The sequence below is a fragment of the Magallana gigas genome, chromosome 9 (genome assembly GCF_963853765.1).
Source record: "Magallana gigas chromosome 9, xbMagGiga1.1, whole genome shotgun sequence".
NCBI classification, from domain to species: domain Eukaryota; kingdom Metazoa; phylum Mollusca; class Bivalvia; order Ostreida; family Ostreidae; genus Magallana; species Magallana gigas.
Window position 1 is genome coordinate 27,831,770 of NC_088861.1, and position 23,250 is coordinate 27,855,019.

General features: G+C 35.9%; 2 protein-coding genes across 3 annotated transcripts; one reads left to right on the forward strand and one right to left on the reverse strand.

Moving 5' to 3' along the window:
• The first annotated feature begins 314 nt into the window (after positions 1–314).
• Positions 315–12,623, forward strand: LOC105323052 (uncharacterized). Of its 2 annotated transcripts, none has more exons than XM_034477872.2 (4): positions 315–455; positions 9,266–10,315; positions 10,491–10,600; positions 10,747–12,623. In XM_034477872.2, the coding sequence occupies exons 2-4, from the start codon at positions 9,266–9,268 to the stop codon at positions 12,284–12,286; spliced, it is 2,700 nt and encodes an 899-aa protein (XP_034333763.2). In that variant the 5' UTR covers positions 315–455; the 3' UTR covers positions 12,287–12,623. The 2 variants fall into 2 exon arrangements, with proteins under 2 accessions (XP_034333763.2, XP_034333762.2); XM_034477871.2 differs by lacking the exon at positions 315–455 and adding an exon at positions 8,831–8,964.
• Positions 12,624–15,139: 2,516 nt separating this feature from the next.
• LOC105323053 (NAD-dependent deacetylase sir2B) lies at positions 15,140–23,207 on the reverse strand. The gene is made up of 2 exons (XM_034477874.2): positions 23,071–23,207; positions 15,140–17,507 (listed from the first exon to the last, which is right to left on the reverse strand). Exon 2 carries the CDS (start codon positions 17,455–17,457, stop codon positions 15,274–15,276), a length of 2,184 nt encoding a protein of 727 aa, XP_034333765.2. The 5' UTR covers positions 17,458–17,507; positions 23,071–23,207; the 3' UTR covers positions 15,140–15,273.
• Positions 23,208–23,250: the final 43 nt, after the last annotated feature.

The window sequence follows — 23,250 nt, forward strand, 5'->3', positions numbered from 1 at the left end:
AAAGTACTTTTTGGTCATTTTTTGAGTAATTTTAAAAAGACCATAGACTTTAAGTTACAGTGCTAATTCGGGTATTATTATATTTTTCTGCAAATGTTGATACCTTCATATCTGGCATGAATCTCTCTTAAGCCCGTTACAAATGATACGTTAAGGGTAATCCAAGCTTGAGGTGATTGCTTCATGTTCAGGTAGCTGTTAATTTTGCTTAATTCACGGAAGTACATGTACCCCTATGACGTAACGATGTCGATCTAAAGGCTTGGTATGCCAACTCAACCACGTCGGAGCGAGCGACCCCAATATGACGTCGTATCCAGTCCTGTCTTAACGAAGCGCTGGTCGCTTTGTGGGGAAAAGTTTTTAAATGTTCTTTAATTCATCCATATTTTTTTTCTAATTATTGGATGTAGAAAGCAGAGATTTTGTGACTTCTGAGAGAGCGACCGAAGAGGGTAAGATTTAGTGTATTTACACGCAAACTGTCTGTAGATTTCTGCGGTGAATGTGTTTATTTGTTAGCCGTAGGAGAGAAAGAAAAATATCCAATGTGTCGGGGTTTTTTTTTTGTCATAAGGAAAATATCTTCAAATATAGCCTATTGTAATAATTTAATTTATGTATGGAATTCTAAAAATTCCTGTCTCGAATTGCTTACATGATTGTATATAAAAAATATAAAATAATTAGATAAGGCCAACCACGTTTTTTTTAACATAGCGAGTAACTGAATCAAGTTCAATTTAAAGAAAAAAATCGGTTCTCAAACATAAAATTGTTTTTAGATTTGCAACATACAAGTTATTACCAAATAACGGATAGCCGCAGGGGTCACACTTAAAGACAACCTTATTCAGTGTATTGGTTAAGCTGACGTAAGCCCTCAGCACGGGCAGGGAATTTCATAATCGTACACAGTATATCATGACAAAAACCAATTGCAAGGGGTGAACAACATTTTAGTGTGTTACAAGAGTATCGCATCGGCACCTCAAAGTGTTAAAAAATGACCAGAAGTCATAACTTTCCGCCATTGCGCATCGGAGAGATTAGATTACCTATACAGTCGGATACATTAATGCGTGTTCGAAGGCTATAGATTTAGAAACACTCGATACGAATTGAGTTTTAAAAAAGAATTAAAAATATCAATTTATGGAACAGGTTGAATTGATTTATTTTTCGAAGATTGTTCAATATTAATTTTTGATGTATCATTTTATCTAAAAAGAAAAAAATCAAAAACAAAAACAAAACAAATCGCGTGTACATAAATGTATTTCAACTAATATTAAAACTTTTTGTACAATGTGTTTCATTATATATTTACATTTTCCAGTGTCTTTGCCTGTGAAAACACTACGTATCGATTTTGTACTATAAAACCCATAATACAAAAACGCCAAATTGAGGCATGAGCTTGGTTTGCTTATTTACATTTTTATATTTAATCGTACGAAGGCTTAAAATTATATAAATATAAGTAATAAGGAATCATTCTTTGAGTATTATGAGGTGATAATTTCGGCCGGGGTGTGATCAAATCCAATATGTCCCCATTACAAACTGGTATAAAAGTAAAAAAGATTAATTTATTCAAAAGGTTTTCTAACATTTTTCTCTTGGTATTATTTTTGGGTCACGCTTTTTTTTTTATTTAGCCACTCAAAAAAATGTATTTTGAGTCAACCTATATCATTGCAGCTTAAATAACGGAGAATTAAATTCTTTTCATATCTTGCTTAATTAATCTATTGTGTTTTGGAATCAGATTATAGCTCACACGATCCTTCAGATAAACTCTGTTTTAAAGACATAAAATCTTTAGGGCTCAAATTTGAAAATGTTTTTAGCAACAATATATATTTTGGCCCATCTTTTATACATTCATCCCGTGAACTGTAGCCAGATTGCAATGTCCAATTGTTTTAGATGCTTCGAAATACATATATAAGGCCAAAATAAAATTATTCTTTGTTTGGATTGCCTCCCTCCTTATTGAAATACCCCCTACTGTTAAAATCTTATTAGCAAAAAATAAAAAAAACTTTTTTGGGAGTTGATTTTAATCAACTCTCCTATGCAGTTACTCAGACAAACTGAAAGTGAAACAGTGTTTGGACCTCAGCACAAATCATTGCTGCTGACAAGACTTAGTTCTTGAAAATAATTGATGAATTCGATGTAATGTATGCTAAAGCATTGTTTTTCAAGGAAACATATCATTGATTTTAAAATAAATAAACATCGACAAAATCAAATCCCATCAGTTCTTCAGTACTTTGATTTTATATGGAGAATTTTATTTTTTTATCTATTTTTAATTAGTTTAACTTAGAGTTTGAAAAAAAACAATCCCTCACTCCCTCCTGTGTCTAAAACCCCCAAGCGGCAATTCTTTTAAGGCGACATTTTCCATTCAAAATTAATCACACTTTAAATAGTTGTTTTTGTAGAAAAAAAAAATATGTACCCAAAGTCATAGGTCATGTCCCGACTGACCCTTGTGGGGTTTTCATCAATCACCCACTTAACTTAAGAGGGATCGATGGTGGTGGCCATTTTTACACTGCACTGATCTCCTTTCGATAAAGAGCCCTATACATAAAACTTATCTTAACGCAATAGAAACAGATTAACAAATACCCCCCCCCCCCCCCCCCCCCGTTAAATGTAGTTTTCGTTTAATCTTTTCCGTTTTTCTGTTGGAGTTCACTCAATCTTTACGAAGTTTTCCTCATTTGAATACTTTCCAAAAAAAAAAAATCAAGAGGGGGGGGGGGGGGGGGGGGTGGTGGTCCGAGGAATAATTGTTTGCATGGGGGTCTGAGGCCTATTTTGGGTATAAGGTTACTATGTGAATTTGATTAATTTAAATTTTCCAGGGGGATGGGTCCGGACTCCTCCAACCCCCATTAGATCCGCGCATGCTTTCTCTGTAATTTTTTAAAATAATTATTATAGCAAATGATACTTATGATATAGCTTCAAGACTTCAATACTTAGTTCCCTGGACAGATCGAGATTTATTACAATTTCAGCATAATATGCCATCATACATGTAGCAGGAAAATAAGCTTATATTCTGATAAAATGAATAGCTTAATTTCTTTTCTAGACCGAGTACCGGTTTATTTTTCAGAATTTGATAAGAATTAAAGATTTTATATGCAGATGATTTGAAGTTTGATGAAACATCCGGTATATACTGCGAAGGAAAATCTGTAGTTGAAAGCGAATAGGCAAAGAGGAAAAGATATACATATCTTTAAAATTGATTTATTTTCAATTCAAATCTAAACAAACCCTTAATCATTATAATTGTAAATGTGTACATAAATATAGCAAAATATTGTATACTTGTATTAAACAAAAGTTGATTTCTTTTCAATAAAAGTAGACGAGGGTGTTGCAATATATAGTAATGTGCAGGCATCGACTATATATAGTCAAAAATGATTTGTACATGTCAACGTAAAAATCTATAGTATAAGTAGTATACTTATGCTGTAATCGTACTATTTAAGTTTTAGATTTTTTTTCTCTTTCTCTTTCTTGCAAACCGGTTTCTGCCAACCGCCCCTTTTTTGTCCATCTGAATATATATTTTTATGCATATATCTTTATGCTTCATCATACAATTCCTTATATGTATTACCTTGCACCTTATGGAGAAGGCTAATATAGGCATTGCCTGCTGCCTAATCCTTTTATGTAAATGTATATTTGCATAATAAAATATGTTCAAATCAAATCAACGTAAAAATCTATAATATATAATGTGTAAATTATATATTATATAATTTACACATTATATATTATAGATTTATCATGTGTAAATTAGCTAGGGTGTATACATCCTGCGGCAATTAGTGTTTATTAACGAGTGACTATTACACGCACATTAATTTAACACATTGTACTTAAAAGCTCATTAACACCTCTCTCTCTCTCTCTCTCTCTCTCTCTCTCTCTCTCTCTCTCTCTCTCTCTCTCTCTCTCTCTCTCAGACCTCAGGTTGTTTTGTTACAAGTACATGTATATCTAACATAAATGTAATTTACAAAAAATTAAAAAATTGAATTCGTACATGTCAATTCACAGATTTTTATTTTAACTTTTTTCAAATTCACATTTGACTATTATAATTACTATTTTCCAGTCTTAAATCTTTTACATACGTGTGACAATTAAATATTCAAAAACCATCAAAGGTACATGTACGAGCGATTGGTAAAAACAAAAAGGTCTTATAGAAGTTGTTAAGGTATTCCACTCTCTATCAATTTTTCTTTGTACAAGGATGCAAATCCAGTGCATTTAATACATGTAATAGTGAATCTAATAAAGTCTTAATCCCCCACCGGTCTAAATCTACTCCTATAGGTCTTTTGATGCCCCATAGTTTACATAAGAAGATTAAAGGATATGATGGTTTGATAACCGATTTTCTTATTTTCATTTTTTTAATATGGCAGGGATTTTTTGGCAGCTGTAGTAATAATGTTCTTTGCCAATCAGATATACCGTACGAAGCATGTTTATGAACTGAGAGATGAGTCGTATACCCCCCTCCCCTCCCCCTTAGATCCGCGCATGTGACTCACGTTGAAATCTGTGTGAAGACGTGACTACGTTCACTTAATCCGCTCCCACAGGCTTTTGTCACGTGTACCACAGTTACGTGAGTGTGGCGTCACACAGGTGGTTTCCGACAGCATGCAAGAGCAATGATGACATCGGGTACAAACAGAGGTCACTCGGTGTTCCTCAAAGGGTGCAGCTCTTTGATAATGTAGTCACACTCAGGTAGATGTAATACGAAGCGACTGTGTAAGTCAATGTAAGAACTCTGCCGACTAACTTCTTGTTCCAGATCAAGTATATATAGATATCATAATTTCACCGTTTTTTTTCCCTGTAGGTTTATATGAGGGAAAATAGAATTTATTTAAGGACACACGAGACGTTCCTCAATTTTATATAATTTTCCTAATTTTTAATATTCAAACCTCTTAATTCCTAAAAATTCAGGGTTCATTACCAGGCTCTCTTCGGAACTAGAATATTTAGAATTTTTCCGTAAGTTAGGGTGGAATAACACACTTGGAAAAAGTCACTCAAATTAACTGTAAATTATTTGATTATGAAAGATATAATGATAAATAAACTATACATATGTCAAATAAGCGAAAAATTTGCAAATTTGGGATAAAAAATGAATATCTAAAAAAATCAATTCACAAAGTAACAACAAAAAACCCCTGCGGGATTCGAACTCGGTATGTACGGTTCACAAGCCCAACACTTTATCCACTTGGCTATGAAGTATGTTATATGTTGCCGTCGATAAAATCTTTTTAATATAAGAAAATGTCGTTTCGATCCGAGGTCAGCCATTTTATGACGATGCGTTATTCCACCTTAATAAAGCATGCAACATGCATTTGAATGCTTATCAATAAAGTCATATTATATATCTTCAATTGAACACTTTCTATAAAAATAAAAATAGTATCATAAAACATGAAATATAATTATGGAATTACTTAGTGGAAGTTTTCACATTGTGGAGATTGGGAAAAATAGAAGAACAAAATGGAAGACAGGTTAATACGTACATGTATGTTGCCGACATGACAAAAAAATGCATAAGTTCTACAAAATTTGTATATTTTACTCAATTCTCTCTCTCTCTCTCTCTCTCTCTCTCTCTCTCCAACCCAAAATTTGTATATTTTATATTAAGGGGGCTGGATGGTCGTGGCCATTTTTACGCTATATACACTATATTAATCTCCTTTAAATAAAGAGCTCCTTATAAAGATATATATTTAAAATGATATTCAAATTGTTGGATCTTCTCTTTCCTAATGAGTACTAGTAGTTTATGGCCAAAATTTATCATGTGTGAAATTTTATGAGATGCAGATCTGATTGTTTAATATGTTGACCACCATAGCTATAGCCTACTTAAGGAAGAACTCATGATAATGTCGTTTGCTATCATGAAGACATGAACTGAATTAAAATAAAAAGTATTTATATAATCACAATATCAAGAGTACACAAACACATCAAACTTAGAATCATTTCAACAAGAGCTTGGACTTTGGGTGGTTGTGTCAAACAGCATTGTGACGTATGTCTGTCTATTTCATCGCTGGTCATTCAGTTAACATTCAGCCATGACTCTTTGAAATCAACAAAATGTTTCTGACTTTTGAGCTAAGACAACGCAATTTGTGCGTATTTCACTCAAATCAGCGTCGTTTTAAACTTGTTTTGATGCAAGAAATAGATGATTACGTCCTACCGAAAGCCCAAAGTCTTGCTCAAACGGTTCTATGTTTATCGCCAAAGCTCATGGTACAGTGTATATGAGCTATCATTACCATTAAACCCATCTTATTTCATCTGTATAAATGCTAAGAAGGCCGCGGATAGCAACTAAACTACCCAACAGATCTGAATAAAATTTTGTTGATATGATTTGCTTAGATATGAACTATTATTTAGCGAGGAAAGAAGTCCTTTATCTTAAATTTGGGTATTTAGCTTTATTTCTAAGCAGAGCTCTTCTTATAAAGAAGATCAATACAGTCTACAAATGGCCATCGAGACCTCTTAAAAAAAACGAAGTGAACGTTTGCAATTTTGAGGTAGATCGGTGTGCATAAGCAATATTATTTCGCAATTAGTTAAAAATTTAGCAATTTAGCAATATCAATATCAATATCAGTATATAAATAGTGCCTGTTTGGGAGGGTAACAGTTGAAATTGACACCCCGAGAAAACCATTGTCAACCGACGCGAAGCGGAGGTTGACAATGGTTTTCGAGGGGTGTCAATTTCAACTGTTATCCTCCCAAACAGGCACTATTTATTTTGTTATACTGAATGTCTTTTTTAAAATTTTTAAGAAAATTTTACTGCTTTTATATAGGAATAACGTGAATTCTACAGCGAACCGTACGCGCATAATTTTCGCGCATGTAATATTTTTTAATGGTACCCGTTGCCAAGTGCGTTGCTAACGCTGAGGGTAATAGTAAATATTATTAACTGCGTCTTAACCAATCAGATTTCAGTATTTAACATGAAAGTATAACAATATATAATATACAATCTTTTATTTGTACATCCGCCATCGCATGTCTGGAAGGTAATTGTTTTTCTCATTACTGTGATTATCATTAAGCGATTCGGTACGACTTGTTTTGACTGTTACAGAAATGAAAAACAATAATTATTTAATAGCTTCTTACTTGGATAATGGGACTCGAAAACAAGAAATTTGAACAACAACAGGAAACAGGAAATTAAAATTAAGAAATATGTAAGTTATTAACTTAATATTGGTACGGTAGGGGGTAACATCAAAATACAATTAATATGCTCGCCAGTTTAATTATTTCACGAGTTCACTGACGCTAAAAGAAATTTTCACAATTCAATTCAATTCAATTTATTTCACTCAAACCGTCAACATGACGGTACATGAGGTACATATATATATAAATATTTACAAATGTATGTATAGAGTCAGAGGTACATGTACAGTACAAATTAGAGAGAAAAAAATATGAGAAAAAAGTACAAATGTTCAAGGAGGACAGACTGATTCAAAAATTTCATTTATAAATAAACAGAGTTTTTTGAGTTTTTTAAGTTTTAATGTAGACAATAATTTACAAAATTTAAAAGTGTTTAGCAATATTCCATTCCCTACCTAAGTTCCTCTATCGAAAAGGCGAAACACAAACGCCAAGATAGATGGATGAAATTGCAATTGAACAGAATTGCACATAAAAAATTATTGTAATTAATAAATGAAATATTCATATACCAGTATTAATAAAAATATAAGCACACTTGATAAGATAAATTTAAAATAGCCATTATGAATCTATAATATATTATTTTCATATATTTAGATTGGCATTCTAAATATAAAAGTCAACGTAAACATATGAGGTATATATGCATTCGCAAATCAACTTTATTCTGTTTTTGATATCATTCAGTTTATTTTATTTAAGGAATATTTCTTTCTCTCTCTACTCTGGTGTACGTGCCGAATAGCAACGATCTAGCTCATTCTTAAACATCTACATTAATCGCTCATGTACCTCGATTTCATCAAAAAAATATCTACCTTTGGCAATTTGTACTTAATATTCCCTTTACGTGTATATATAGAACCGATGAATTCAGCTACAATATTGTAGTACCGGCGAGGTTTAGAAGGTATGTGCGACTTCCAACGTCTACATGAATTAATCAGTTAATTGATTAATCAATGAATCAATTATTCAATGAATCAATTATTCATTGTTTGTAATCCGTAAATATTACCACGTAAGCTTACTATTAACAATTAAAATGTAAGAACTCTTGTAATAACATTCTTTCTTTCACTCCCAACACTCTTCCCCTCCTTTATTGTCTTTCTTTCTTTCTTTTTTTTTTTTTTAAAGAAATAGCAGCAGTGGGTGTGGGGGTAGGAGGGGAGGGGATGTTAACGTTGTTCATATATGCCGGTATGTACAATATATTATCTGCGCGTCGAAAAATACTTGTGACACAGGAAAGTTACGGACGTACATGTACGTATATGTAAGTATAGAGTACAAATTAAGGTCACCGTGATATCCCGGTAATTACATGTGTAACCAGTTACAGAGTTCGCAACAGTTTCGTGTTCTTTACACGACTAACTGGAGCCACGCTCTGACAAACACGGAGTTCATACGATAATATTGTCCCATTCTACGTAAAGGTCACGTGACCAATGGGTACATACCGCGGTATATAAAAGTCCTTTGGCGAACAGAAATGTTGTACACAAAATGTTATGAATTGACTGTCACGGGTCCGCAAATAGAGCTAGGGTTTTTTTTTTCGATATTTCGGTTGGATTTTGTGATGACCTTAGATGTTCAATCATTTTGTTGCCATAGGTATTGACATATCTATTTAGCAATTTTGATGCATGTTCATGTACATTTGTAATTGTGGAAAAAAATTACCAATTTTAACTCAGATGATGTTTTGGAATTCTAAATTTGAAATCTTTTTGAACAAGTTGAATAAAAAAGGAAATTTGCATAATCATCAAAGTCCTTCATGAAAAAAGTCACCATTGTATATCTGTTGTCATAAATTGAATGCTTTGAAATACGCTGTTCATTGGATATGTACAATTGTGTATTGGAAGATGTACTTTACAAATTATTAAGTTTTTTTCTTTATTTGTTTTAGATGAAGAAGCACTTATGCATCGTCTTTACTTTCATAGTACTAGTGGGGGCCTACATAGAGGAGATTGATTTACCCGAGTCCTTTACGGAATGTCTCGAAAAGCAGCGAATCAAGAACCTGGGCGCTGCCAGTGGCGAGGCCATGAGCAAATGGTGTATGAATAGTCACCGCATGAAGCTCACTGGGGATAAATTCAAATACTCCAATGTGTCGGAGGACACCGTCAGTTGGATCAACGAATTGTTGAGGATGTCAAACGTGGACATGAAGCTGGATCTTTCGTCCACGAACAAACTCAGCCATTCCGTGAAGAAACGCCAAGCGTCATTGGACACCCCTTCCCTGTATCCCAATGTTCAATTTCCTCCCCAACCAATCATTGATAGCGATAGTTCAGACTCATCGAATATCCAAAACTCACAAGGACCGGAGTATATGTCGGAGACCCTGCAGTCGTTTTCTAATCAACATACGGGTTCTGGTCAGGCGCAGAGGTTTCAGCCCGGACAAGCACGACCTTTCCCGATCATTGGCGGAGAAAACCAGGCCCCAGCAGCACAACAACCAGGGGTTCAGACACAGCAGCTTGGCGCGGCCATTCCACAGACACAGCAGTTTGGAGCGGCCATTCCACAGACACAGCAATTTGGCGCGGCCGTTCCACAACAAACTTTTTCAAGCAGTTCTAACCAGCCAATTCCAGCTCAGGTTCCCCAGACCCAGATTAATCCGGTTCAGACTCAATTTTCTCAACAACAGCAGACGGTGTTCCAACAACCATCACAGCAAATCAACAACTTCGTTGCCGCTCAACAGCAGCCGACATTTGCCCAAGGACAACAGCAGAATTTTCAGTCTATGAATGCATTTCAACCTCAACTTCAACCGCAACCGACGGTAATGTCTCCCAACATGAACACTGCACAGCCTGTCTCTGGCATCCCCGTAGTGCAGCGTCCTCAGCTGAGGATCAGGAAGGAATACAGGACAATGACGGAGCAGGAAAGGGCCAATTTCCACAGGGCTATCCTTCTACTGAAACAAGATACAGTAAGTACCTTAAAGAGTTTCGACCCCCTCCCCTACGAAAAACAAAATCACTTTTTGAATGAAATAAATGTTTTGTAATAGATGGCTGATTTAGTTGATTTTCAAACCATTCCTTTTCATCGATTAGAAGTTTCGATCTCATTTATTGTAATTTAAAATGGTTTTTTCTTTCCAGACAATTCGACCTAATCGTTATGATGCTCTTGGGCTGGTTCACTTCCGGATGGTAGACAACATACATCATGGAGGGGCTTTCTTAGCTTGGCATAGACTATTCATTACCATGTAAGATTCGTTTACAAATTGATTCTTTAAAAAGAAATTTCCTTACCAGTTCATTTTTTTTTATCTTAATGCATTTCAAAATACACTGTAGTTGCTTTAGCAACAATGAAAGACGATGTCATATAAGTTTACTTTGAATTCAATAGATTTGAGAACGCCTTACGACAAAAGGTACCCGATGTCACATTGCCGTATTGGGACTCCACCATGGATGAGGCCATGATCGACCCCACCCAATCCGTGACCTGGTCCCCTCAATTCCTTGGTAACGGAGATGGTCTCGTGACAACAGGGCCTTTCGCTTTCTGGCAGACCCCTAACGGGCCTCTCATCAGAAATGTAGGTCAGGATGGTCAACTACTCTCCAGGCAGGCCATCATGAGGGTATTATCTAGAACCAGAATGGCGGAAATCACTGAGCCAGGTGCCCCGGATCAGTACAACATTGAAAATTACCATGGCGACGCGCACACGTGGATCGGTGGTCAAATGGAGCCCATGGAAACCTCGGCCTTTGATCCTGTTTTCTACCTACACCATGCCTTTGTTGATTACGTCTGGGAAATATTTCGTCAACAGCAGCGAGCCATGGGAATAGACCCCACCCAGGACTACCCTCAGAACTTCGGCCCCCAGTCTCACGCTCCCTTCACCCCTACAGGGTTTGGAAACCTGCCCAATGTGTTTGGAATAAGTGATATGTTTACGACGCAAGTTTACACATACCAACCCCACCCAACTTGTTCCTTTCAGAATTCCAACTGTGGCTCTCCTTTCTTGACCTGCGATATTTCCGCCGGGGTCCCGCAGTGTATTCCCATTGGCGCGGGCCCCCCGGCACCTCCACGTGCAGCAGCAATGAGAGGCGTCCCCGGGGTCATGGGCGCTGGCGGCCCCGGACCACTTTTAGGTGGAATGCCGCGACTTCCTTTCGGTCGTAAGAAGAGAGCTACGACTGCGAACAAAGCAAGCGACAAGTCTACGACAGCCGATTCCTACCACCAGGTTATGGTAAAGCAGCTTCAATGCTCCAACGCGTGGGTCTCTTTCTCCAGTCAAAACACGTTTGAAATCAACAATGAAGGGGACACTCGTAATTGGGTGTTTATTCCAGTTCGTGTCGTCAACAAAAGGTCGCCTGAGCATCGTAAGTTCAAAGCGTACGCAATCATCAATGGTAAGCCTTCCGTAAAAGCCGATATCTACGACCCAGAACAGTACGAAGAAATTAAACCATATTTCTCTGAAGAGTTGATGCCATCCTCAGCAAAATGTGACGCAGTTTCCGGAGATCGAACGATAGGACGTATCCACATCCGGTCCGACGGGCTTAATTACCAAGGCAACTACGACGAGTACGTCATCGTTGATTTGAGACAAGCGTTCACCGAGTCTACCACGTATATAGGACTGAGAAGACCCGGCAAAAACGATACGGAAGTCCTGCTGACAGCCTACGATTCCTGTGGAAGGAAGTGCAAAGCCTTCTGTAGGAGCAGGAATGCCAAATCCCACGACTACCATCCATGTTCGGGCGCGCTTCGGGTCAACAGCAATTCCCCGTGGGAGTATGGGAAAAATTACGGCGATGCAGTGCGAATGTCCTGGGATCTTAATGACTTGTATACAATTCCGAAACTACAAGACCAGTCTGTTTTTATCCAGTTTTTCTGTGACCATCGGTGATCATCGAGAATAAAATTGGTGTGGGAGATATTTTTTTCACTTCATTTTTTGGTGTATAAAAATACTAAACAAATAACGACCAATATCTATAGATATTTTTTTCAAATATGATTTCATACAAATTCATCGTTAAGGTATCGTTTTTTAGAAATTTATACTTGATTTTTAAAACACAAACAACTTTATTCTATGGTATATTTTGTATGCACAAATGTTTAATTTGTTCTTCTGTAATGGCAAATAATGCTGAAATTTTATATTCTTTGCACCGTTTCGTTTGACAGTTGAATGTATAAGCTGAAATTCTTAATCTTGAATAAATATCTGTCAAAAACTGTATGCTGTTTTTCGACTGAATTTATTACAGGTTGGCAAATTTTTCAAAATAACACTTTTACACAATAAAGCTTTTCATGCATTCAAAAGGCAGTAGGTTGTCTCTCCGATTTTTTGTATTGCCTGCTACACCTTTGCCCTTTTTTAGAAAGAGTATACTGTGGAATTATTAGATTTCGTGGTGGCTCAATTTTCGTGGAATTCGTGGGTACCTCTCATCCACGAAATAACATCCTCCACGAATTGATAAATTAGGGTAATAAAGTCATATTCCCTTTTGTAGATATATAAGAATACACGAAATGACGTCACCACGAACCTGTAAAATTTAAGTCAACCACGAAATTTCATGATTCCACAGTAATACACAAACGAGATTCGTGTTGCGTTATTCTCATTAAAGTGTAAAAGGAAAGGGTCTTACGGATTATTTATTTGTCTGCTACCCCCCCCCCCCCCCCCCTCTTTTAAACAGAAAAATATAAAATAAAAATGCGTGTGAAGGAACGCACGTGTTATAAATGAAGTCACGTTTCTTTTTCTCTTTTGTACATGCCTATTTTACACATTTCTCTTTAAGTCAACAACACGGTTTTTACATTGATTATAACATCCTGCACGGTGATCTCGGTAACTATGGCAATGTAAGAAAAACAGTTAATAATCTAACGCACATTGACAGATTTTTTTTTCCAGAAATGTTGACATTGTTTTGTTATTTTGTTTACATAAAATATATTTTCCATCATTCTATTTGTCTTTTATTTGCATTTATTTTTAGTCAACAATATATGACGTGAAAAGATGGCGTTAATTTTGCAATCACATCAAGAAAACTATTGCATTCCATCCCTGAGTCGACATTGATTGAGTCTTTGGACAAGCAAACCTTTTTTTTTTTTTGGCTTGTTGTTTCTTTGTTAGATTCATCTTTTTAATTGCTTAAATGGCAATAAAATGGTGTTTCTGTGATGAAAAACAAGGCATACTTCTTAATTTTATAATTATTCAACTTAATTTATCTGATTATTTTGTATATATTTTAAGAAATCATTCATATCCCTTGTGAAAAAAATTCTCAGAGGGATTAGCCGCAATTTCAGCTCAATTTTTTTTCTTCAAAACTTATGTTTTCATTTCAAATGTCTAGAATTGTCTCTATGGATATTTTTAATTAATGCCTTGTCAAACTTTGAAAGTCAAATATCGAGTAACAAGTTTTGTAAACAAAGTTCGAGTCCTGTTATTGTCTACCTATGTGTTGTATTGCAAATGGTTTAAGTTTCAAATACGCTACAATCTACCAGTTATGTTGCTTTTTTTTGCTCATAACAATTATTTATGAACACATTGAATCAGCATGATCAGTTTATCTTGTTTACAACAAGATACTTTGTCAAAAGGAAGGTATTTTCTTTACTTTACATTATATGTCAACAAATAAAAACTCGATATTTGTTTACATAACAACTTCTGGCTTGTAACTTGACCTTAAATATTCAAGGTGTGCTTAATCATTCACAATACACAAACAATTTTATACATATACATTGAAAATAAACTTTTTATCTCAAATCGTGTCCAAGTCCCGTTAACATCTTAAATAAGGATTTTTTTAAGGCCCAACGAGATTATCTAATATTAAAAATTCATTTTTGATTTCAATAAAGAAGTGCAAGCCAGAGTATACATTCCTACACGCTTCCAAAAATAATTTCCGGGGGAAAGGGGGTGGGGGTTGAATCTGAGGGATATTATGTCTGTGCTGGGACGGGGAGAGGGGTCCGAAGCCTTTTTCACTTTTATAATGAAATGAATTTCTTAGGTGTGAATTTCCCAGGGGGAGTTTGGACCCCCCTCCCTAGATCTGCACATGGCACGTATCAAAGTTTTTACAGAATATTGAATAGAAATAAAAAAAAAACTGCTCAAACATGTATCAAATTAGATTTTTTAATTCAACACCAAATATAACAAAAATACATATGTATACCAACTTCAAAAATAATCACTGAAGAACAATGTTTTCTGGTTTTTTTTAAATGTTCAATGCAGAAAACAACAATAATTGTTATTCAGTAGATGCAGCACTGTATGCTTGCTAAATATATACAGTATCATCCCAATAATGAGCCAAGAGCTTTCACCTTTGTTTGAAAAAAAAACTCGCTTATACAGTCTTCTATTTTAATTTTTTCTTCAAAAAACCATTTAAAAAATTGCACTACTTCCGAATTTTTAGGGTTCACAACTTTCAATTTAATCATATGAATGTTGTATTTAATAATTTGGGTTTTTTTTCCACTGGAGAGACTTTTGTGAATTTGTATGTCATTGACATAAAGGCTACTATTTGTAATTGTTCATATAATTAACTTAATTATAACCACCCATTATACTTTATCATAAAAAAGAATACTATGATCATAGTGAAGCAATATTACTTTCTTAGACAAAATTCAACAGCAAAATTTCATTACATCCTCTAAACTGCAAAATTTGAAACATATATGAAACTTACATATCTATCTTGTACAAGATTATCAAACTGCAGACCTGGGCAGTTAATGGTCTTTGTCTAACATGTAATCTATCCTGCTTAATGTAAAAACTTGTGCAAGCATATTAATCACTTTGTTACACAACACACCTTATTGAACTTCAAGGAGATACTTTTTCATTGAATTGGGAATAGGCAAAAGAGGCACTTTCAAAGCAAGTTGTCGGTCAATAGATTTGTAAATCGCAACGCGGGAAATGTCAGATAAACTCCTCGGACTCTCCGTCATGGAACTTAAAATCTGCAACAGTTTCTTTCCGACTGCTCCCATTGGATGAAATCTTGTCATGGAGCGCGTGGAATTTAGACAGTCGTACAGTTCCTTGTGACTCATGGTTCGATAAAACAACATCAGTAGTTCCTCCGCGTAACCGTCCCTATAGAGTGTCTCTTCGTCCTTCATTTCGTGAATGTAATGTCCCACGGGCTGAGTGCCCTGATGACGGAGAAATATGGAACTCTGGGAATGGCAAATGATGGGCTCCGATTGGTAAGGTTCGACATCGGGATCCCCGCCCCATTGTAGCATCACCGTTAACCAGCGACGTATCGTGACAAAGTCCGCCGGATTTTTGGCAAGCTTTGACAGATGAACAAATTCGATCATGGCATTTCCGGTTCCCCCTTTCAAATACTGACTCTTAGCACTAGTAAATACATTGGGATTAAGTCCATGCATAAAGTGGGCCTTTAGAACTTCACAAACGAGATCCGAGAACTGGTCTCGTAGAATTTGAGAGTCTTCGGATAATGGTATCGTAAAGTACCTGGCTGCAAATTTGGCCAGAATAGAGGAACATGTGGATCCATTATTCATCTGGAAATTGACTTTGGAACCATGTTTTAACAGGGTGAGTAATGAGGAGATGACCCCTTGGGCCTGGTTGCACAGCTCCACAATATTGTTTTCCAATAAACACTGGAGATACATGAGATATGAGGAATGACCCTCAGAGCAAAGACTGTTGGGGTCCGATCCATGCTTCAGGAGAACTTTAAGAGCACTATTCAGATGTCGGTAGTCATTTTTGTACAGATATTTGGAGTCGATAGAAAACTGAACACAGTCGGGCACCATGTCGCCAAGCGATCCACAGGATTTCAGAGTCACATGCATTAATTTGTTCATGGGCTGGAGACCAAATCGGTTTTCCCTCAGCGGGTCGGCGTTGAACTTCAGCAGGAGTTCCAGCGACTGAATAACCTGGTCTTGGTAGTCAGGCTGTAACTGTAATCGAGTGACGTGGTTCTGAGCTTGGTTAGGATGGAGAAGATTTCCTCCAATGAACGACACATGCGTCACCAGGTAATGCAGGGGTGTTTCCATTGAAGTGTTCACTTCGTTGACCAACTGTTCAATACCAGTTGTCAGCAAGTACTTGGTAGTGTCGTAGATGGTGAACAAGCCATCAATGTCGTTACAGTAGAGTCGGTGAAGGGCCGTTTCACCTGTCTTAGAGACGCTTTTCACGTCAGCACCATTATCAATGAGACATTTAGCACACTCTCTTCCCCACACCACAGCCTGAAGAAGAGGAGTCTCCTTCTTGGAATTCAGAGAGTTCACTTCGTTTGGGTACTTCTCGACGAAGTAGCGAAGACAGTCGATAGTTCCTTTACAGCACGCGAAGTGAAGAAGGCGAGAGGGAGAGGGCAAGTTGACTCCTTCAGTCTGCATGTGGGTCAGAAGAAGCTTCACACAGCTCACATTGTCCCGGGAGATTGCGTAGAAAACCGGCAAGTCCACATTAAGATGACACTTGTAATAGGAGTAATCCAGAAGGCCAAGAATCTTGTGCACTTCAACAGGGGAGTGGGGCCCTGGGTAACACATCCCTGCGATCTGACCACTCCCTCCCCCTCCCCCTCCCCTCTCCAGCAGCACTTCCAGAATACCGTAATGCCCCAGGTAAGCGGCCAGGTGTTCTGGGGTGTTGCACTTCAGATTAAGATGTCCGTAGCTGTGTTGCACTAACTTGTTCACCAACTCCTTGCTGTTGTTGATCACCGCCAACTGCAGGAGGTTGTATTTGGTGTGCTGGTCGAACACACTGTGGATGTCCTCGTCCTTGGGGAGAGAACTCGCTATCTCCAATACCGCCTCCAAATTGTCCTGGTGTCTCAGGAGATAGATGGCTCGCAGGATTCTGAGCTCCGTCTTGGTAGATGGAGGTCGCAAAGTCGGGCCAAACAAAATCTTGATTGGCCAAAATGCCCGGAAGTATTGGTTCAAGTAGAAGAAGCAACTGGAGGTGAACTCAATGATGTTAGCCATGGCGGATGGTCGACCTTTGTTTTACTGAGCAACTCTCACTGTTCCTTTATCTGAAACGAAACAATGAGATGCAAAAGATTATCATCAACCAGCTGTGCTTCAAGGTTTAAAATTCTTGTACATTGTTCATATAAAAAGATAAGATCATAACTGTATATAAAATTGATGTTTTAACATGCATGTATGATAAAAACAATTTTTTGGGGGGCTGGCTTTTACCATACAGTACTTCTAATGAATATGGTTTAATTCAGTTTTTACACATTTTACAAATTTATCTTTTCCCAGTAAAATGCATTTCATATTAAAAAAAAAAAAAAAAAATAGTCCAATAGCCTAAACTGACTCTTGGGTGTATTTGAACCTTGTAAAATATCAATAATTTTCAAAATATCAAATTTTTCAGATAAACATTTCTGCTCTTAGTGCAGTTGTGTGAATGTGCATACAGCTGCCCACCTGTATTTCAGTATAAACACATAACTCATCTTGCTGGTATACTTAGGTCATTTACACTATAAATTTAAAGTTACTGTAGTATATTTGAGACTCTCTCAAAACTTTCCAATACGAAATTTGTTTTAAAGTCAATCCACGCATCCACGCTCCATGCAAAGTCCTGAAGCGAGAGTCCGCATAGCTCAGTCGTTAGAGTGGTAGACTTGTGCCCAGGCGACCCGGGTTCAGTCCCCAAGTGCCGAATATTTTTTCGTCCTTAATTGCGTTAAGGTTTATGATTTTATATTTGAAATGATAGATTTTACTTATTTCCAATTTAATTTTATTAAAAAATCACAATTATAGTGACTTTTTAAAGTATAATTCATTAATAAGTATATATGTCTATTGAAATTTTTATAGAGGGTTAAATGGAATTTGATGACGTGTTTAGAAATGATAGAAAAGAACAACTATCCCTAAAGTCTGCTTTATGGTGCACTAAAACGGAAGACCTTTAGTTGCTCGCAACGAGCATCAATTTGTTTTGATTATTATTCATAGCGTGGTAACAGAAAACATGTTTTTCCTCAATTAACACATTTTAGATGTAAGTTAAAACAATTAACAACTCTAAATGTCGAACATAACGGAGGATGGGAGGGATATCTGGGGTGTGAATTTCTGAAAGTCAAAAGTTTAACTACCTACAAAATATAATCAGTGCTTATTCACAAATAAGTTTTATGTGTAAATATCAAAGCAACTTGATAATTTGGTGATCTCATGGTGACAGTTCTGAAGTAAATAATGATCAAAGTAAATAAGAAGCAACTCGATCAAGGTAAATTTAGATCGTATTGAACAGATGTGACAAATTGGTAGATTTATTTAAAATAATTTTTAGCACTGGCTCTTGCTGTTCCTAAACATTTGAATCAGAAATGAATTAAGCTACGACAAGATGCAAATAATTTCATCTACCGGTAGTTTTAAAAGGCTTTCCGATTCTCAGCCTCAAAGAATTTTTTTATCATAAAAATGTTATTTATCCATCATATTTTATAAATGAAATAAAATAAAAAGAAATTTATTGATGGTATCCATGCAATTTACGAAGATATTGCAATTTTGGCCACGATGAATACGATGGAATAAATAATGTGTACAAGTTGAGATCAATTTAGAAAAAAAACCAAAAAACGATTGTACTGGAGCATTGATGGCTCGAACCCCTTTACCTCTAGTTAGTATCAGTCTCTGTGGAGCCACTAAACCAAGCAGTTTGTTGCACGGCTTTGTGTAATATTGACTCTTCAAGACTAACTAAATTTGTCTATATAATAGGCAGATTTATGGTATGAATAAAAGAATTCCCGATAATTTAGATTTAACAAACATTGTTGGGTATCAGAGAACGTAAAGAATAGTAAAACAAGCTTATAACGAAGAACCAGGGACCGATGATTTTTACTTCGTTATAAGCGCAATTTGTTATATCTGTCAAGTTTACAACATAATTATGTAATAAAGTCATGGGGAACGAAAAATCACTTCGCTGTAAGCGTCAATTCATTATAAGCATGTTTGCTATAATCATGTTATACTGTATATGTGAAGCAGCAGCTATATTATCCAAACGTTTCCCTTACTAATCATAACAGCTACATGTAGTATTATGTGCAAATATAAAACAGGGTATAAATCCAATATATATAGGATCCCTCATGCATTGATTTCCGATGGTATATGATTTTTATCCAACAAGTTGTGTGTTTTCCATCCCCAAGCCTTGTAATTGGTAAATAATTCAGATATAGAAAGACACACAACAAGTTGGATAAAAAATCCTATACCATCGCAAATCATGAAAGATTCTTTTTATGATATGTTTTCACATGTCTCGGGTAAACCTCAATTTTTTCTGTGAAAATGATAATTTAATATGAGCCGCACAACGCATTTACTGCAAAACATCAACAACTCCACGAATGGAAAAAACAGTTCCTTGAACATGCTGAAGATTGCAATAATGTTCAATCTTTATTAAAGTCAAGCGTTTTAGTGACTTGTGTATCCAATATAACTATTTTAACAAGAGCTTGGACTTTGGGTAGTTGTGTCAAACAGCAATGTGATGTAGGCCTGTCTATTTCAATGCTAGCCACTCAGCCATGGCTCTTTGAAATTAACAAGATTTGTCTGGCTTTTGAGCTAAGACTACGCAATCGGTGCATATTTCACTTGAATTCCCTTCATTTTTAACTTGTTTTGACACAAGGAATAGATAGCTAAGACCTTCCGAAAGTCCAAGGTCTTCTTAAAATGATTCTATGTGGTCCTAAATCCAATGTTTTTCCAGAATTCGCAAGCGCTTCACAGAAATTTTATGTTATTCATTGTTAAGTAATGAAAATGGGCAATGTCCAAAGTTTAATCAGATGCGTCTGGGCCTGAGAACCAAGGAATTAATATTTGATGGCCTTATTTTGCTAAAATACATACAGCTAAAGTGACTGTTAGTTAATATACATAACTGCATGAGCTAGCTGGTCCCATCAATTCATTTTCTTCAAACTGCAGAAACACATAGGATACAATATGGGATTTATATATATCACATCTACTTGAACTTTCCAATGTAGACATCCTGATAGCATTTATCTATTAATATATAGTGTGGTGGGTAATAACTAGGTGTTTATACAGATTCATATGATGCAACAGTACCAGTAAATCAAGATGATAGAAAGTCCAAGATCGAGTTTTATATATAATTATATATATAGGTCACAGATTATTCTGCCTGAAGTTGCATATAACAAGGGAGCTATCATTAAAAATTATACTGTTAATTAAAGTGAATCCTTTGCATGTATATAAATATTATAATCATATTACTACAAGTATATATTAATTTATGATTTATATCATTAAAATTTAATTCTGGTTGTAACTTTTCCTGATATTGGCTAGAAAAATCATTTTTTATTCTACACAGAATGTTACTTATGTCACAGAAAGACTATATATAACATCAATAACGTATCATTATGTCATTACGACTGAGCTACTTAGAAAAACATTTTTGTCTTCTTTCTCTACACAATCATGTAATTAAAATCAGTTGGTTTTGGTTTATAGACATGTATGTAGCCGCACCCACCTCAATTCCAAAGACAGCATTCAGAAACCGCCACCAACTTACAATAATTATGTAATTCAAGACGAAATGGGGGACCAATAAAAAAGAGACCTGAAGGAAATCAGTGGAGAAAGAAATGAAGAATAACAAGTACCGTACTGCATGGATGTAGGGACAGATTCGAAATCAACAAAAGACAGTTAGACCAACTTGGATTTAAGGATCCTCAATGTCCCGTGACTTCTACTTTTTATGACAGTATGTCACAACATGGCAAATTGAACACATTGTGAAACAGCTTTTATAGCCAAATTTTGTTGTTTACCTCCGTGGCGTAATGGGTGTAGCTTAATTCAATCTACTGATCTGCAGGTCCCAAGTTCAAATACTCCAGGGACTTTTATTTTCATGAATAATAGTATACCATTTAAAAAATTGATTTTTTCCCCAAAAATTGAATTTTTTTTTCTGTCATTTTCAAGTCAAACACATGCTAGATTCCATATCTTTAAGTAATTGGGAAGTTTGGGTTTTATAAGCAGAACTTTTCCCAGGTGTGTGGAGGACCCTTAAGTCTTTAACTAGCAATACATGCATCATCAATCTCTTTTTATGACAACATTGTGTGACAGTGTTCTAATCACCTTCGTACTATTCAACTAACTCTGAGCATGCATGTCGAGTTATAAACAGAAAATCAAAAAATCATTCTAAAGCCATACAGGTTGTTGTGGTTCCCCATTAGCATAAATCAATTACTGAAACTCTTTAGGGAAAAGAATTTGCATGGGTTCATAATTTTTACATATATACATGTGTATGAGTGAGAGAGAGAGAGGAGAGAGAAAGTGTGTGTGTGCTATTTTCCAAAATTTAATATTGAGAAAAATAATAAAATGTACATACAATGTATGCCCATCACACATTTATACAGTCAGGTTCAGTACAATCACTAGATTTAGCTATGTAGCTTAGTTTAACTATATATGTAGTAGTTGGGGCTACATGTATATGGATCGTGGATATTGGCCTAGGTAGTTCAATGGTAGAGCTCCTGACTAGAGTTACAGGGGTCCCGGGGTTCTATTCCCGGTCCAAGCAGCCATATGTTTTCATAAAAATGATTGTATATATATACTCATTCCTCCTTTCTTACTACACATAGCTTTATTTACCTACTTCAAGTACAAAAAGCTGCACTTAGTTGCAACGATAATTTTCAACTTTGAACTGATCTGAAAAGTTTACAATACATGTAAAAAAATCACTCTTGAAAATGTTGCTCTTTCGGCACAATTGCAGCCAATTCTAAATGTTTTGAGGCTAATTAGTATATGTACTTCTTAAATGGAATAACAAAGAAGAACAGTTCTCGTTAACATGATGATTGATTGGTAATAATTCAGCACAATGTGAAGTAATCACACTTATTCATGCCTCATCATACACACAAGTGACTCAAACAATAGAAATGCACGTTTTGCTTAAAACTGCTCAAAAGCAATGATGTTTCGACTATATTTGCTCTGGGTTGCTTTTCTAAAACTACACAGTACAAATAAAGGTTGGCAGTTCCATCATGCCCATGGGACATTTTGTGTGTTTTACAAAAAAAGCAAATTTTCATAATGGTAGCCAAACAAACCTACTTCAGGTAGATAAATAATCTATGTAGGTTATCAAGCTATATAGCTAAATCTAGTGATTGTACTGCACCTGACCTGACAGTACCGCTAATTGGATCTACACACATGTATACGATTTAAATTTTCAGTGTGTTACGTAAAAAAAAAATAAAAACACTATTATGACTATGTTCTCGACAGCAACAGAGGAAATATGACAGACAAATCAATATAAATAATCCATCTGCGACGTATGATTAGACCTACTTACAAAAAATTTGCAGCTCACCTGTTCGATGCAAATGCCAATATTATTATAATGCCAACAGTCAATCCCTCTGTTTCGCCTAAACTTTGGTCACCAATTTACACATTCAAATCTTGAAAATTCATTTTGTAACATACCATAATCGATGTGCACTCATAGTTTGTCGTGCCAGTGACCCTGCGTGATATCTAACACGTCCTCGTATTTTGATCATCCCGTGCGTTTGTGTTTTGATGACCTTCACCTTCTGAACGCTTACACCGTTTCTTGTTTTCTTTACTGAAGAGTTTATTTGGAAAAGGGGGGGGGGGGTGTGC

Bases quoted from the DNA above. Each gene is read 5' to 3' on its own strand.
- LOC105323052 (XM_034477872.2), top strand. From the start codon at position 9,266: ATGAAGAAGCACTTATGCATCGTCTTTACTTTCATAGTACTAGTGGGG. The intron at 10,316-10,490 runs GTAAGTACCTTA...TTTTCTTTCCAG, and splicing joins TTCTACTGAAACAAGATACA to ACAATTCGACCTAATCGTTA. The intron at 10,601-10,746 runs GTAAGATTCGTT...TGAATTCAATAG, and splicing joins CATAGACTATTCATTACCAT to ATTTGAGAACGCCTTACGAC.
- LOC105323053 (XM_034477874.2), bottom strand. From the start codon at position 17,457: ATGGCTAACATCATTGAGTTCACCTCCAGTTGCTTCTTCTACTTGAAC.